Genomic DNA, 18,017 nt, shown 5'->3' with positions numbered 1-18,017 from the left:
GAGTGCAGGTATAGACCCCTTGCTCCCTGCAAAACTCCTGGGAAAAACCTCTCAACATCTATGGCATTGTTTTCTTAGTGAAAAAAAAAAACCCAAACAAAAATAATATGATAATAATTCCAGGCACCTGTCATTTTTGGCTGAAAAATTATGTAGGAAGCAGCAGCATCTGCATTCTTTGACATATGGTAGTATGCAATGAAGTGAGCAAATACAAAGGTAGACATAACCAAAATATGTTGTACAAGCAGGACACTACACCAACATGGCTGATTTGTATTCTACAGAAGGCTACATGCAACAAAACCTAATATTTCAGGAAAAGCTGGCAGAACAAGAGCACGATCCATGCCCTGAGCACAGGGATACTGTAGTAAGCCTTGCCCATAATTCTACCCAAAATCTGTGGATTCAGCAGAGCCAGGAAGGGCCCTGACTGGCCCTTCTGCTTCTTCTGCGATCTGCCAGCACTGCTGATGTCCCTGGTTACACATTTCTTCCAGGTCCATCACTATTAGACAGTAAAAATAAGAACACCAGAATAAAAATGCAGTAAAATTCAGCAAAATGACTTCAGTGCTTCCTGAAATAGTAGAGGTGTTCACCAACAACACAGAGCTGGGTGGTGAAGATGCAGTGGAACAAGTCATTAAGATCCAAGTGGTCATTACAAGGTTTCTACTAATGATGCACTGCTGAAATTGAAGGAACACACTTATCACTTTGCATTTTTAGCAGCATTTAGTAATAGAGACCAGTGCTTTATATTTGTTTCCTATCTCATACTGTGCAAAGAAGAGCCTAGCAAATGCTTCATAATTAGCAATTTATTTGATTTAGTACTGTATTTTGTGTCCACGAACAATCTGCTAGCTGAGTGTGTTGGTTACACTTTGGTTATTTTAGAACTATTCAGTGAAAAAAACTAAAAGGGGGACAGTTTGCTCTCCAGCTACTGTGATAACATTTGAGACATATGCTACTGAGAGTTTGTGAGCTGGGTTAAGACAATTCTGCAATGCTGATGCATAAAAATCACCCAAAACAGGCTACAGACTGACAAACTGCTGAGGGGTTTGGGTCCTACAGACTGTACAGGTTGTATTCTGAGAGGAGGAACTGGAAATGTGTCTGTGATGAATTGTATGGATAATTGATTCCCTGAAATCAATTAAACACTTGTTGACTTGCCCACCTCCAGTCGCAGCTGCCAGATTAATTCACGTCGTTCAACACAGTGGACAATGTCAGTGCTAAATTAGTGACTCCTCTTTGAATTCTCTGCATCAGTCAAAAGAGTAACGATTTGTTTGCTTCCTTCAAGGACTTGGTCACCGTCTCTTCCAAATTTCAGTGGGCAGTAACTTCAGGTCCTTGTCTCTTAATTTAAAGAAAGTGAAATGGGGAGGAGCATTTTTCATTTTTCCTTAAGCATCCACTTCTTTTGTGGTCAAATCCCTACCCCACAAGCCACATTCAAACCTTGTGAACTATCTCCATGTTTATAGATGGAAGGTAGCTTTGAGAGAAAATTACAAAAGACTTGATGCTTGATACAATAGTCTGATCATATATTTTCTACAGTGTATAGAGACCTCTGTAGACACAGAGCATTTCACAGCCCTGGTGCACCACAAACACAGTCTTTGATGCAGAAAATATGGGAACTCATGCAGAATTAGCCATTTAGTAATATGGTCTTCCCTGCAGAGACAGATGCATAGGTTCACAATTAATTAATGCATGAGCACTCAAATAAATTATGTTATTTCCTACAATTCTGCATGCAATTTTACCTTAGGTGTGTCAAATTAATATCATAACATATTCTAAGTCAAATCAGAAAACAAATAATCCTAAACACTAATTTTTGATTTCTCTGCACATACATATATACAAACATAAAGAATTCTTGATGCAGAAATTTCACTAAATCACACAGCTTTATTTAAAAGGGCAGCTATTTCCTCTGAGTCTCACTCAATGAGTTGAGTAAACTTTGCTGTGTTTCATATTAAATAGGAAGATGTCTTCACAATTGGTTCTTTCAGGTTTTCATATGGGAAATCTTGTCCTTGGAGAAAAATAGTATAGATAGGGATTATAATGGTGAGTATTGGAATGTTTGCCAGAGCCTGCGATTGGTCCGGACTGGATCAGGGCTGAGATGTGGAATGGGGAAAAACCTGCACTGGATCAGGGAGGGAATCCAGACTGGGAGAAAACCCGGACTGGATCAGGCCTGGGATGCAGAATGGGGAAAAATCCAGACCGGATTTAGGGAAAAAAATTACAAAGGGGACAGTTTGCTCTCAGCTACTGCAGTAGCATTTCAAACACAATACTGAAGACTGTTAGCTGGAAAACCTTTCAGTCTAAGCACAGCAAATTTATTTCTCTCATGCTGCTCCAATATCATCATCTATATGGATTAGACATGAGGCCTGGAAGTTGTTTATAAACATGAATTTATATCACTGTTTCTATTAGTTTAAGAGTAATCCAAGAATAAATTATTCTAATCCTCTTTTTCTTTTCAAATGCCAGACTATTTTTCTTTGCAAATACAGACAGGAAAGGAAAAAAGAAATTCACAAGACAACTAATTAAAGAAGGTTAAATCAGCAGGGCAAAGTTCCTTACAGAGTTTAATATATAAAAACATTAACAGACAGTTTTTTCCTATACCAAATACGGTTATTTTAAAAGTTAGGCTGTAATATATGTGGCATTTCTGCCCCAGACTTCACTACTGCATCATAATCAGAGTCAGGGCAGCGTTTTCACACTGCCTCTTCTGACCTTTATGGGACTGGCTTCCTCGCCTCTGATGACCAGGAAAAAAGAGTCGTGCTCAGTGCAGGCTACTCCTGGTATGAGGAGCAGAGCAGCCCCACAGTTTCCTTTCTGAGTCCTCAGGATCAGCTCAGCCAAAACAGCCTGAAGGTGGGAATCGCCCACAGCTGCTCCCGAGGAGCTGGTCCCCCCGAGCCAGAGCCGGGCTCACGCCTCATCAGAGCTACTGATTTTGGAAACTAGAACAGAGCAGTGGGAAGCTGCCAACACTAACTTCCTAAAGGTTAATACTTACAACTACATTTTGGCTGATATTTCCAAAGCTGCCTAGAGGGAGTGGATGCCCAGTGCCCATTAATTTTAATAGGAACTGGGCAGGCACAGTCCTTATGAGACTTTGACTATTTCAGCCTATTACTGGTTGTGACATAAGGTTTGATATTGCAGGAGGCTGATTACCTGCTGGGAGCACGGGAGCTAATGCAGCTCCTATACTTTGGGTTGAAAACTGAATATGCAAAATGCATGAAGAGTGTGGCTATGCTTACCATAAATAATGAGTTTAAAATGAAAATGGTTCAGATGGAAAGGGTCTAACCCAAAGCTAGTTAGCAATGAGTGTTCCTGATGATTTCAGAAATAAACTGATACAATTCAGCACACACTTGTAGATCTATTCCCTGAAGACCTTTGCATAAGGATTGTTACATTCGAAGCTAAAGCTTTTAACCTGGTCTGTCAATTTATTCCTTTTGATAGGAAGTTGTATCAGGTTTCAAAAGGTTTTCAGTGCCAGTAAATGCTAGGACGCAGAGCTGCGTGCTTTGCAATTACATGTGAATTTTAGGAATTTCAAACCCTCCCCCCTTTCATTTTATATATCAAACCTAACTACACACAAGAAATTTAGACCATGTCCATTGTAATCACACATCATTTCTGATCACAGTTTCCATCCTGCTGTGTGTTAATGAGCAACTCAGCTGGGAAATCTGCAAACTCAGGTGGATAAATTTTGCTAGAATCCCCACTTCTGGGCACCAGGGGTCATTGGTAGAATGCAAGCCAGGTAGCAAAGCTATAATTTACTTAATTTGTGTTTACAAATGCTGGTTTTTTTCTGCAATGATCACACAAAACTTACAAGCGCTATGTCAAAAGAGTAGTAGAAATGGATTCTGCAATACTGCCTCATTATTGCTCAGCCAGGGAAGTCCAGGACTGCTATCTCCAACAAATAGAATAGATTAAAAAATTCTAAGTCAATATTTACAATGGAGAATTAATTGGTTCCACTGCTAAAACTGATTTATCATCAGGTTATTGCAAATAAATGTATAAAAAAAACCAACCAATTTTGGTCAACCAAACAATAAAAAAATATCGTATGAAATAAAGGGAAACTGTAACTAAAGACTGCAAGAGGTTTTTTTGTCTCTAACACATAAATGAATGTTATGAGTCTGCTTTACAGCTCTTTGTCTTGACTTTTAGTCTGTGATCTACCCATTGCTCACCAGTATGCTGAGGTATTATTTGATCAAGTAATGCTAATTACTTTGCATTTTGTGGGTGTGGCAAAAGACACTGGAAGTCTTCAAAACCAGTTGTCATCCCTACTGTGAAGCTGTTTCCAACCTCTTCTGATTGAGAGCTAGCAGAACTGTTCTTCTAATTTCCAAGCAAAATTTAAAGGTGAGGAGTTTATTAAATCCCCCAATGTTTTCTTAGCCTTTCTCCACCCCTTGTGCCCATGTGCTGATCTGACAGCAGATTCACACTCCATCCTTTGCTTTGCTGCCCTACAACTCTTCTGTCCCAACAGGGGCTGCCTGTTCTGCTGAGCAGCCAAAGCCTTTCTCCACACCTGGTCCCACAAGTTAATTCACCTCTTTTTTAGAAGCAGAGTGGCTGGAACTGCACATCCACCCAAGGAAAGGACCAGTCCCTAGAACGTGCTAGAAAGCAGCATTATCCTTCTCCGGCTCTGTAGCAAATTCCTCACCTGATTCCCCGCCTGACACTCAGATGAGCCAAGTTCATCGATGGACAAACAAGAGAGATGAATGGCACCAGTGCAATAGTGAGGTTGGGCCTTTGCTGCAGAGCTGAATTCCAGAGGAAACACAACCTGCCAAAAACTATGCAGATTTTCTCCATTACTGCTTCATTCCTGTGCTCTGTGGTCCAAAGCAGTGATCACTGACCTTTCCCCCACCCTGCTCAGAGAATGGGTACCTGTGTCCTTGGATAACTAATGGGATACAACTGTTCACTACAGTAATGGACTTGGGGTTTTATATTTAACAGAGACTACAGGTGCTCTTGTTTTAAAATGTGTTCATCCAGTTAACAATTTTCAAGAGGAGGAAAGGAAACTTCTAAAGGAAATAGAGTTCATTTGTTATTTGCATAACTATATTACATACAACCATATTTGATGGTATTTAAAGGAGAGGTCTGGAGAAAAAGAAGAGGGCATTTTGTAATAAGAAAACCAATACAGAGAGATGTTTTCTACTCCCATTTGAGTTAATGGGAGATTTGCCTTTGTCCTCAGTTAAGACAGTGTCATTTGCTTCTCAATTTCATTCCTGAGTGATGGTTTGTGCTGATGTTTCACCTTGCTGTTCATGAGTCCTGGGCACATTTGGAAGATAAAAAAAAAAATGTACTGACCATGCACATGCATCTTGGAAACTCTGCTGTATGCCTGCTGCCTAGGAATTGTAATCAAAACGAAGTGATTACACAAACCCACATATTAAAAGCCATTCATCTGCCTGCAGAATGGTCTTTATGTACCAATGACACATGGCAGAATGCTTAAATTGTGTAGCACAGCTCCTTTCCATACCACTTTCTTTTACATGATAGGTTCAAAAGGGAGAGGCAGCACTTATTAAATATTGTTGGAAGTTTCCATACTCCATCTTGCTTAACCTTGAACAGTTATTGTAGCAAACTGAATGGTCTATGGAAACAACTCCCAAAGAGGAATAATGCTTTCTTTGACACCTACATATAGACAGCTGTTCCAAAATCTGCAGGTTATGTATGTGCTGAGTAGCACACTTCCTCAGCACAAAGTCTGAGATTTGAAATAAATCCCTTGCTTGCAATGTACTTACTTGATTCCTGAGCTTAAGACAATTCTGCAATGCTGATGCATAAAAATCACCCAAAACAGGCTACAGACTGACAAACTGCTGAGGGGTTTGGGTCCTACAGACTATACAGGTTTGTATTCTGAGAGGAGGAACTGGAAATGTGTCTGTGATCAATTGTATGGATAATTGATTCCCTGAAATCAATTAAACACTTGTTGACTTGCCCACCTCCAGTCGCAGCTGCCAGATTAATTCACGTAGTTCAACACAGTGGACAATGTCAGTGCTAAATTAGTGACTCCTCTTTGAATTCTCTGCATCAGTCAAAAGATTAATGATTTGTTTGCTTCCTTCAAGGACTTGGTCACCATCTCTTCCAAATTTCAGTGGGCAGTAACTTCAGGTCCTTGTCTCTTAATTTAAAGAGAGTGCAGAGGGGAGGAGCATTTTTCATTTTTCCTTAAGCATCCACTTCTTTTGTGGTCAAATCCCTACCCCACAAGCCACATTCAAACCTTGTGAACTATCTCCATGTTTATAGATGGAAGGTAGCTTTGAGAGAAAATTACAAAAGACTTGATGCTTGATACAATAGTCTGATCATATATTTTCTACAGTGTATAGAGACCTCTGTAGACACAGATCATTTCACAGCCCTGGTGCACCACAAACACAGTCTTTGATGCAGAAAAGATGTATGATGTGAACTCATGCAGAATTAGCCATTTAGTAATATGGTCTTCCCTGCAGAGATAGATAATCATTGGAATTACTGCAAGGCCGTGGTGAGGGGATACAGCACAGATGTTAACCTGACCCTAATGTTTCCCTAAGCTCCCCTTGGCAACTGATTAGCTGGACACTGCTCCCATACATTCCCTGAAGACAGTGAGCAAGGATTAATAGCCAGTCACCATTCTGTTCATTTTCCTAAACTCAACAAACCATGTCCTCATTTGGCTCGAACTAGCAGGTCTCTCTGGATTTCAAGAGGCAGTTCCCACCAGCTGAAAATCTGTCCCTGGGTGTCAAACCACTTTCTGAGAATGCTTTGCATGTTGTGCTTGGACTGTGCACATGGGCTCTGCTGCTCAAGGCAAACATGGACCCAGGCAGGGGGTAAAGCTTTAAAACTTTTACTCCTACAACAGCACACACCCTGTGTCAGCTGGAACATCACTCCACACATATGCAGTAAATGGTAGCAAAGTACTTTCTGTTTCAGCCCCGCGGGGCAGATACAGACCAGACTCTGTACCTTCCTGACATGTGGGAATCTCTCCCTCAGCGTTGTTGGGTGCTGGGCTGTTGTGAGAGGAGCCTCCCTTAGCATTGCTGAAGCTTTTCTGGCCCCAAGATCTGCCACCTGTAGATTCACAGATAGTTCACAGGGGGCTGAGGCCCCTCCTCTGGTCTCACCAAGGTAGACCTCTGTGTGCAAAGCTGTGAAACTCCTTCTCCTGGTTGTTCTCCATGCTCTCCAGGCAGCATTCCCAGTCCTTATGTTACCTGAGCTCATGGTTCTCACCTGCATAGTCCTGCCTGTGGCTTCACCCCTGCAAGGGAATTTTATCTAGGTTTTTTTTCCCATCCAGATTGTGCTTCTTTTTCCCTGTGGTGCCTGGCACACTGGCATGGCTGGCTGCCCTCCCTGCATCAAAAACCCCTCACCAGGCTCTTTTCAGTGCTGTGATTAACACTTAATGCTACCCATCAGAGGAGAAAGCTCCTACTGTTTTTCCATTTAGCCTCTAGTGGGCTTATTGCAAGTATTTGAGAGAAAGGTTGCTCTACCCTGTATGCAGGTGAAGTAATTATATGTTCCTGTGTGTCTTCACACTGCTCCATGGCCGTACCAATCCCTAATTTCACCACAGGGATGCTGCTTGTGCACCTTGGTTGGCTGTGAGGGCTCTGCACCCTCTGTGTCAGCACTGAAATCTGTCAGCTGGAGCCTGGAAAAATGACCACCCCTCAGGCAGATGGAGATAGTGCCATGACATGTCTTTTCCCCCATCTTAAGTAGAAAAAGAAAATGTTTTTTCCTGTGAAAATTGGGATTTAAGTGAGCTCTCTGCACTTCATCAGGGGTGGATTAGTCAGCTGTTCTATGGGCTCGATATTAAAAAGGGTGGTTGCTTTGCTGTGCAGGAAACCACAATGTCAACTGGAGAAGAAAGAAATATAAGACACAGGTAGGGAGATAAATTATAGCTGAGATGAAGATGTACTCACATAAACCCACAGTCAGACGATCTCATTAGCTGCACCATCTTCACACCAGAAACACAGGATCATCTGTCTCCTTCTCCCTAATGCCTGGTGGAGGTTTGCACGAACGGCACAGCCCTCGCTGGGAGATGGGGAAGTGCCTGACTGGGAAGCCCTCACTGCAAACTGGCTCAGGCAGGCTGCAGATTTGATCTTTGAACATCCTCCTCCTGTGTACCTTAATCACTGAAAACATCCATACGTGTTCGAACAGCACTGGGTGCTGTAACACCACCCGTGACAGGAGGGGTCTGCAGCATGTGCACAGAAACACCTATATATATGTAAGCATAGATATATGTACATATACCCACACATAGATTGCTTGTACATACACTTGCTCGGGGCCTCTCTACTCTCCCCAGGCTGCTCACTGATGGTCTGGGTTCAGGAGATGACACTGTGCTCTGACACAAAAACTCACCCACCATGGGCAGGGTCAGGCACTTATCTCCCCTCTGCTCCCTTCAGCCTCTGCCCTGCAGATGAGAAGACAAACTAGTAATGAGAGCTGCTGTGCCTTGGTAAATGAACTAATTACTCTGCATCATCACTGCCAGTTTTGCTTTTGCTCCCCCTGCAGTCAGCACCTCTCAGGACCTGGCTGAGATTTCAGGGTGGCTGCAAGGGCATTTCAAGAAGACATGTTTCTGGACAAAAAGAAAAGTCTTAATATATTCCAGTATACAGTAAGGCTTCTCTCCCTCTCTCTTTCTCATTTGTTTTAATAGCTCTTGTGATATTCTGTGATTTTTTTTTTTTTGAGTTTACAAAATGGGTGTCAGTGGGGAAGAGATACATTTTTTCCCTCCCCACGAATGAAGTCATCTGAATTCACCAAATAAAAATAAATACGAGCCTACTTCTCAGTTCCAGCGGTGCTACAGAAGGACAGGGCTATAGATTTTCCCAGGAGTGTGGAATAATTCACCAAGGCTGCTCGTTATTCATACAGACAGTGCATTAATAATATGGGACCCTGAGATCTCCTCTTATCTAGGCCGAAGCACAGCTAGAGGGATGAGAAGCTGACTCCTTGGATTTCAAAAAGCATTTTTCCCCCATTCTTCAAGAAATAAGAATTGATTGAGAGTATTTTCACAGAGTGGGGAAAAAAAGGCTTTCTGGTGATACCACCTAAAGTACACATTAGATAAATAGAAAACTATTGGCTTTGTGACTGTGAACTGCTTTCACTTGATGTAAGTGCTGATAGATACAGGATTATCTGTAACAAAGCATTTACTAAGGACCTGGCCCGAAGTCAATAGGAGTCTTTCATTTGCTCTCAGTCCAGGGAGGGCCAGGAAGTGTCTGTATATCCCATGCCCATCTCTTAATGGAGACCCCTGGTGGCCTAGTGGTTAGCGTGCAGGACTTTCACTGCTGCGACCACGGGTTCGAGTCCCCGGTCTCCTGGCCTGATGGAGGTCGTTAGCCCTGTGTGGCCATCCATCTATGAGAAGGACACTCTAAACAAACCTACGTCCTGAGGACCTCACTGCCATTGTCCAAGCTTGCTTGGCCCCGGCAGATGAACCTTAGGATTAAAGGGTGGGCTCAGTTCAGCGCAGGCTGTGTCTCACCTAAAAAAAAATCCATTGCGCAGGCTGGAAAGGTAAAAAAGACCTTTCCCCAAATCTTCGTTCGCGAAGATGGGCCATTATCTCTTAATGGTGCAAGCTGGGGTAACACCATTGCTGGGGGAGGATCCATGGGCTGAGGACCAGCTCAGGGACCCACGAGGAGCTGTGCTGCACCTCTGTACTGAAGGAACACAGTGCTCCTGAATGTATGCTCACTCTATAGTAGGTATCTTATCCATAATTTAAAAATTAAATTCAATTAGCTCATATCAGCAGCGTGGCTACACTTACTGTCTGCCTAAGGAGTGACCAGATACCAGATATGACATTTTCATTTGTAGGTCCTGGGTGAGAGAAAGGAGGGACAATGTCAACAAAAGGAACACGTGCTGCTGAATGATGTCCTCTCTCTGCTCCCACTATTGCACATGGAAAAATAAGGATGAGCAGTACCAACTATCCAGCAGCATGACTGGAGAGGTGTGAGGTGTTGGCCCAGAGAGGCACTAAAAGTCATGGTGCTCCCACTGGTCACTAGGACTCGTGTTTGGTTTGATAATGCTGTCCTGATGAAGTCTGATCTAAATTCACAGGGCCACATGGTGGCTAGTGATGGATTATCCTCAAACTAATAGAAATCTGAAGTATGTACCTGCATGTTAATATTTCATACACTGTGGAATTATCTGAAACTTCAGGTGATCCAAAGCCAGTCTGTGAGAAAGGGAAACACTGGATTAATTTCATTTTATTGTTCTCTATCAGTGAATAATTTCCCTTTCCCCTGATGAATGACTGCTATAAAACAGGACAACAGCAGACCATGGAGAGCTAAAACACTACTTCTGTTGCCTGAGAGCAAATGCTTCAAATCCTGTGTTGCAGACAACATGGAACCAGATCACCTCAGATCTCTGCAAGGAATAATTTAGAAGGAGAGATACTGCACAGCATTTCAGTAGCAACCCCCTTTTTCCTCATTGGTTTCGACCGGTGTTAAAACCACCTCATTTCCTAAAAGCACTGGCAACATGCACAACCTGCATGAAGGTCTCTTTGTGATTTCAAAAGCCAGTGCAGGTGCTTTTCTGTTATTCCATACTCTGTGGTCCAACAAATTTCAAAGATAATTACACAGGAAATATGAGGTTGCCTGTGAAAGAGTGTAAAATAAACTGGCAGAAGATTGAAGGGAAGGGAACAGAAAAACTGAAACATTAAAAAAGTGTGTCTGACAGCATCACTGTAACATAGTAAACTTCAGTATAGATGAACAAATTATATATTATTCAAAAACCTCAAAGAACATACAGACATAACCACCCACTGACTGTACAGAATGGTTCAATACCACTTTAAAGGATATGGTACAAAGCACATTATTCCCAGTATAAAAGTGACCGTAAATTATAAGTATCTTGTATTCCTATTACATTTTTATAGTAATGATATGAAGTATTAAGACTGAAAGAATATTGTCAGAGCTCTTCTGTTAATACTTACTCAGCAACCCTGTGGGCTCACTTGGCCTCTCTTCCCCCTGTCTTTCACCCTAGAGCACAGAAAAAGTGGAGACTCCCATGTCCAATCAAACATCCATGTTTTTTATACAGAGTACTAGAATGAACTGCTTAAAAATCCCAAAACAACAAACAGAACAAAATAAAAAATAAACCAAGTGGCCACAAGACTCTTTTGCTAATGGAAGCAACCAAAGAAAACTGCAAGTCAGGTGTAGATAAGCCATAAAGAATAATAAAAACCCCAGACATAAGTATATTAATCACTTCCCTGCTGCCACTTGCTCATTGTTGCTCTCTAGCTCACACAGCCAACTCTATTGATGCCACAGAAGAAAACCTGAGCCTATTCAGAAAGGTGACATCAATTTTGCCTGAAGATTAGGTCAATGAAGAATGAGAGGTGGACGTTACAGTCCTGACCCAAATATGACAGTTTTGATATAACCTTTACATTTGATACTGTCACAACAAAGTTGTTTTGAAGTTATGAAACCCTGTATGATGCCAAGATCTGGTAAAACTACCAAACATGGAGCAGTCTGCAGCCCTTTATTTGAAGAAAGTGTCTTGGGTTGTAAGAAAGCAAAAACAAAGGCAAAATGCCTTTTCAGGAGGCAGCGTGAAGGCAAGTCCCTGAATAATATCTAAATATTTTGAAAATATGCTGAGTACATCTTGAAAAGGTTCAAAGAGCAATTTTAATGGTATTTAAAAGTCACATTTTTTTCATCAGGGCTTCACTATGCTTTCTATACTGAGAAGGAAAAGCAGGAAAACGAAGGTCTCATGAAGTAAAGCAGAAGATTAGGAATACCTCCACTTTATGCATGAGCAACAGAAGAAATCATCATCCCACATAATGTAAAGATGTGCTGGAAATGGTGAAAATTTCTAAAAAAGACAAATACCTATTAAGAAAAGATACATATATGGGTGGGGTTTTGTTTGTTTGTTTGTTTTAGTGGATTCTTTTAGTTTTATGTGGAATAAAGAAAATTAACTTAAGGAAAAAGCAATTAATATATTGAAGCCATTGACAGATCTTTATTCACAGACTGGAACAGATTTTCTAAAGGATGTGAGCTTGACACCTGAAAGGCCAATTGCCATGGGCCCACTGACCCTACCAGTGAGGCCAAGAGGAATTGTTACAAAGAAGCAGAGGACATTCCTGGGAATATCTCTCCTGGATAACCACAGTTAAAGACAAAGGAATAAAACCTCAGCCTACAGGAGAAATCACACCAACCAGGCACCAGCAGGCAAGTGGACAATCCCAGAGATTTGTGCTGGCCCCTGAGGGCCTTCATGAGCCCACTGGACATGCTTGGCACTGCTTTCCCTAGAAAAAAGGATCCTCTCAAACTCTTGTAACACATAATGAAGTAAATCCATTTGGGACTTGGTCTGGAGAGGTATTTGGGCAAATGGAGAAAATAATAACAGCCATGACAGAGAGCTGAACAGACTGATGCCCGTGGTATGTGCTACTGCCAAGTGGCAGGCAAGATAAATTGTAGGGAGTGAAGGGAGCATTCAAAACCATTCTTCAAACAAGAAAAACCTTGAGTTAGTGAAGGGAATCATGAAAGTAAATGTGCAACAGAAGGGGTAAAGAAACAGAAACTGGTATCTCTGTTTCGTGACAAGATTTGGCTTTTGTTTAGTTCTCATTGTTGCTACTACATAATTCACTGGTGATTAAGGCAGGTTTTAGGACAGTGTCTACAGAATGAGCCACAAGGAATAACTTATAACCTCTGAAGCTTCCATAGCCTGGCTTCACTGTACCTTTTTTAAGATGAGGCTCCAAAGAAAAAGTTTGCTGGACATGGTGGGAAGTGATTCTTGGAAATACACCGCAACTTCCTGCACTTCATAGTACAAATGACACAACCTCAGCCTGAATTTCAGCTCATTCAGGAGCAGGACTGCAAACCAAGTCATGTGTACTAATGATGGGGTGCTACCCATGAGGAGACCTCACAGAAGAACCATTTATCACCCCTGATACTTGTTAAAAAGGTTATGCTGATTCTTACCTATAATTGTACTCTCTCTTAAACAGAAAACAAAGCCAGCTCTCACACACATAGCCCAGTTGTGTCCTGGAGCAATACCTGGCAGGAGTGGAAGGCAATGCAATCCCTGTTCTGTAACATGAACTCAGACTGCCAAAGCATCAGCCTTGATGAGGTGTTTTCTGATGGAATTTAACTGGGAAGCACCAAAAGCTTGATTCCAATCCCAATAAGTCACAGTTTGGCCAATGGTACAAACAGGGTAATACTGAGGTTCAGCTTGTTGTTCATACTAAGTAGCCATCAGGTGGAGGTGGCTCGAGGTGATAATCAACCACAGATGGGAGCCAAAATACCAACATGAGGTGTCCCAGTCCTTGTCACCTCTCAGAGGTGATCAGTCTGTTTGGGTGTGAGTATATTGCTTACCTTTGGATATTTAGTTAATGGACCCAAGCAAGCTTTCTTCCTGACACGTTATGGCTTGAAATCATACACATTTACATAGTGTAAAACCTAGTGTGAGATTAAATGGTCTTAATCCTTTCAATATGGTAGATAGGGAAGGTAGAAAGTTGCAGATGACCTTTTGAAATGTCCTAGTGTACAAAAGAAACAGCAAATCCCAAATCTTTGTGTGAGCTAAAGCACTGACGTCAATGGGACTCCCATGGGAAGTTTTGGGAGTTTGCCTTAGCAAGAACAGACCGACCAAACAGGACAAAGTTTTGACTTAAACAAGGTCAGTATGTCAAAAGTCACAAAGCAAAGCCTGGGATAAAACAAAGGCCAAAGAAAATGTCCCTTGGATTAATTTTTACGAGCAGCATACTGGGCTTTTGAACCCTTCACCAGCCTTCTACAAAAGCAGCTACGGGCTGACTACCACAACTAAACTTGAAAGGGGAAGACATTCCTTTGTAGTTCACGTTTTCCGGCTTTGAAGTCACAGTGAGTCTTACCAATGACTTCAATGGGACTTGCTTTACACTTTTATATTAGTCATTGTTTTATCCTTACTCCTTTCAAAATTCCAGACAATAACATTTCTTTTTATCGTAATCCTGACAGAGCAATTAGGCTTCAGTCCACACCTGCACCCGACTTTTTTCTTTACAAAGCATTCTTTGAGCTTCTCTTCTCTGAACAGAGTTATGAGAGCTGAATTAATGGTGTCTCTCTGCTCTGTCCACTTCCTCTGTTTTTCATGACCTGCTGAAGAACATGAAATTCTTCAAGGCTGGTACAGCTGATCTTTGGTTAAGACCAGCTGTAGATTTCACGTACGGTTTTATGAGTGTGCTTAGCAGAAAAAGAAGATTCTTTCTATCAGGGTAATTAAGCAATAACAGAATGACAGAATGTGGATTAAAGTGTAATCATTCACAGGTGCATTCATAGCATGGTTTCAGTCACGAGTTCAGAAGATGAATCACATTCCCAGTGTAACAAGCCATGAAATACTGCTTCATAGTTTAAAAATTTGTGAGTGTTTTGGAAATAAAACGTTTCTTTTGTATCTTTAATATATAAACCAGATAGGCACATGCCACAAATACTTGCTGTGAAAACATGAGGTTCTCATTGCTCCAAGGTACCCCCAACTCTCATCTTTTTGGTGTCAAATGTGCAAGACTCTGAGCTTTGTCTGCACAACCCTCCATTCCACAGCACCCACAAATATTCCTGTCTAACGTTGGGCTACAACAGGACCAGCCCCTGCTCCATTCTAGTGCCTTTGCAGCCCGTGATTGAGGAAAGGTACCCAGAGGAAAACATTTTTCCCAGTGTTTGCTTGCACAGCTCCCCCCTCTCGCTCACTTGCAGGGCAGCTGAAAGCCAAATGACCGACCCAAAGAGGGAAAGTTGGGCGCTTCCAAAACCTGCAGATACACCACCACCCCTAGGAGTCCAGCCATGGAAAGGGTGAGGAGAGCTCAGTGCAGAGCCCACCTCAGCTGCAGCCAAAACAACCTGTGACTCTTAGAAGCACCTCTGGGCCGTGGGTTGGCACAAACAATGATACAGGACATTTACCATAAAGAACAGCAAGGGGTTTTTTACAAGATACTCCACAAAGCTGCTGCACAGAGGGATTCTGCAACACAGAGCAGCCTCTTTGGGAAGAGTAACTAATGGGATTAGTACCACTCACTCCCCATCTTCTTATGTGATTTACATTTTGCTAAGCACTTCCAAGCCCTGTTTCCCTCCCCAATTGCTGAGTGGTTTCACCTTGCAGCCATGGCAGGGGAGCCCCAGAGAGGAAAACACCCTGTGCAGCTAGAGCTGATATGAAACCCAAACACCTGATATGAAACCCAGACACAAATAACATGGTGCTTTTCCTTCACCAAAAAAATGCCTGTGACAAGCAACAGCACCGTTGATTTCAAAAGACCAAGATTTTTTCTGGCTTTCTTTAAAGTTTGTTTCAGGGCAAGAACACAAGATTCATTTCTTTATCTTATTTTGCCACTGACTTTCCAAATGAAATCAAAATGAATGGTTGTCCTTTGAAATATTTACGAATCAAAAATAATGTGGCACCAGGGATAATTTTGTCCAGTTATTTATAAGGGCTTGATCCTGCCCCAGAATCTCTTATACTTATCAAATTACCTATACTAGGTACTATACTCCCAGTTTTTTGATAAATCTTAACATGACCCATGTGCACAGAACCACGCACTAAAGTAGCAGGAAGGTGGTCTAAATATATACTCATGCTTATAGAGTTTTGTGTTTTGTTAAATAAAGAACACAACACAATTCCTGTGCATAATGTATAGACTACCAGCTATCTACTGGATAGTACATAGAGACATATATACAGGAGGAGGTACTTGCCATCAACACAGGAAGGTCTGTTTCTTGTAGTCCCAGCCACTTTCCCAGGTAGACAGGAGCATTTTACTGTTTGTGATCTTTCCTCAATTCGATTCTTATTACAGCATCTGTGTGCTGCTATAACTTCACACGTTCCTCCTTCTGGCGAAAAAAAAAAAAAAGAAAAAAAAGAAAAAAAAAGAAAAGAAGAAAAAAAGAGAATATTGACACTGATTAGGAAGCACTAATCAAACACCCAGGCATGCTCCTGCCTGTGACTCTGCCTGGCTTCTATATAGGTGGGATTATGATGTTATTTCTCCCATTACTGTGCTCCCAAATAAGCCGGGTGCTACTACGCCTCATTTTCAATACAAAATGTAGATAAATGTCCTTTGCCTGTCTTATATTAGAAGCTTCTCTGACATTCACATAATGTCTGGCCTAAAAATGACTGTGTCAAGGTCTGGGCCTGAAGAAATGTAGATGAAATACTACAGAAAATGTGCAACAACTGTTGACTGATTTTATGCTTGTAACTACGGAGGCCTCTTCCACAAATGTTCTCTCATACAAGGACAGGGACTAAGGGATTTCATCTAGAAATAACATTTTTCTCCAAATATTTGATTCTGTGCTAGTACTCAGCCCTTAGGGAATGACAATGAGTCTCTCCAAATCACAGTGTGCCCCAACAGCACTTCCCTTTGCTACTCCACTCACTAAATTGGCAGTTTCAAGGCAGGAAACATTCCCATTGTGTGCAAGATCACCAGGCTTAATTTGTCTTCTCCCTAATTGTTCTTTATGAGCATTTGCAATATTTTATTAGATGGAGAACACAGAGGTGTGATAGACAGATAGACAGTGGCTTTGGGTCTGTGAATAGTTGGCGTTTGTGGCATATGCTGAGCACAGAAATGACGTGTCAGGTGTGCCATTCCCCTTCACTTCAGCACTGCAGTGCAAGGAGACAAACACCACAGTGGGCTAATGCACTGCCCAAGTAATTTCTCCATTCCTCAGTTAAGATTGTATTTAGCTCATAATCACTGAGTGTTTAATAGTGTCAGTCTGTTCCCCACAGATATTTGGCTACTTTATGAAATGGCAGCATAAATTTGGCAGGATTTGTTTAAACTTAGTACAAAACACATGCACAGCCCACTAAAGCACAGGATGTGTAAGAAGCTTTTCCAGAACAGCATTATTTCTTCATGCCATTATGAATTGCTAGCAGTACAGTGCTTTTGATATACCACATTATTCATGTCTTTGGCTTTCACTCTTTTTGAAAGAATATCGAGAGCTTTTAAACACCACAGTACCCTGCAGCCAGGTGGGAGGATAAGCAGTGTGGAGATGCTGATCCAGGTCTGGCTGTGAAGAAAGGGTTTTGGTAGAGGTTTGGGAGTTCAGTGGCATCTCCCAGCTCAGGAGAGAGTCCTGTTACCTGGAGATTCTACAAATGTGACATTTCTGTAGTGAAGCACCGGGGTAGGTGGGCAGGGAGGAATCTCTTCCCTGAATGTTAAGGTCACGTGGTGATGTGTCATAAGGTGCACCTGGGGCATTAAGAGGTACAACAGCTACCAATGAACACACACAAAGTGTGGAAATGTTTTATAATATTATATTTTAACCCCCCTGACATTCCAGGGTGAGTCAGTGGATGGAAGTGTGTGAACATCCGTTAGGGCAAAAGACATTGGGTTATGTGGTCAGGGGGTTCAGCACTGATGAGTCTGCAAGCAGGAGACTATGTAGTAAATATTTAAGTCATCTGGACAGACATGCTGCTGCATGTATTAGTTATCAAGTGCATTTGGCCTGCTGACACAAGCTTTTTGAAAGCCAATAGGTGTCAGAGAAGAGAGATCC

General features: G+C 41.9%; 1 protein-coding gene across 1 annotated transcript in view; it reads right to left on the bottom strand.

The window, feature by feature from the left end:
- The window catches only part of FAM19A1 (family with sequence similarity 19 member A1, C-C motif chemokine like), a 221,973-nt gene that overhangs the window by 30,087 nt on the left and 173,869 nt on the right, over nucleotides 1–18,017 (bottom strand). The window contains exon 3 of the mRNA XM_027700849.1: nucleotides 16,158–16,298. Within this exon, the coding sequence (XP_027556650.1) occupies nucleotides 16,158–16,298 (141 nt within the window). The remainder of the gene's footprint in view (nucleotides 1–16,157; nucleotides 16,299–18,017) is intronic.

Source organism: Neopelma chrysocephalum, unplaced genomic scaffold, assembly GCF_003984885.1.
Source record: "Neopelma chrysocephalum unplaced genomic scaffold, ASM398488v2 Primary Assembly neopelma1_147, whole genome shotgun sequence".
NCBI lineage: Eukaryota > Metazoa > Chordata > Aves > Passeriformes > Pipridae > Neopelma > Neopelma chrysocephalum.
The sequence above is the reverse complement of the archived record's forward strand: the minus strand, read 5'-3'. Positions and strand labels throughout refer to the sequence as shown.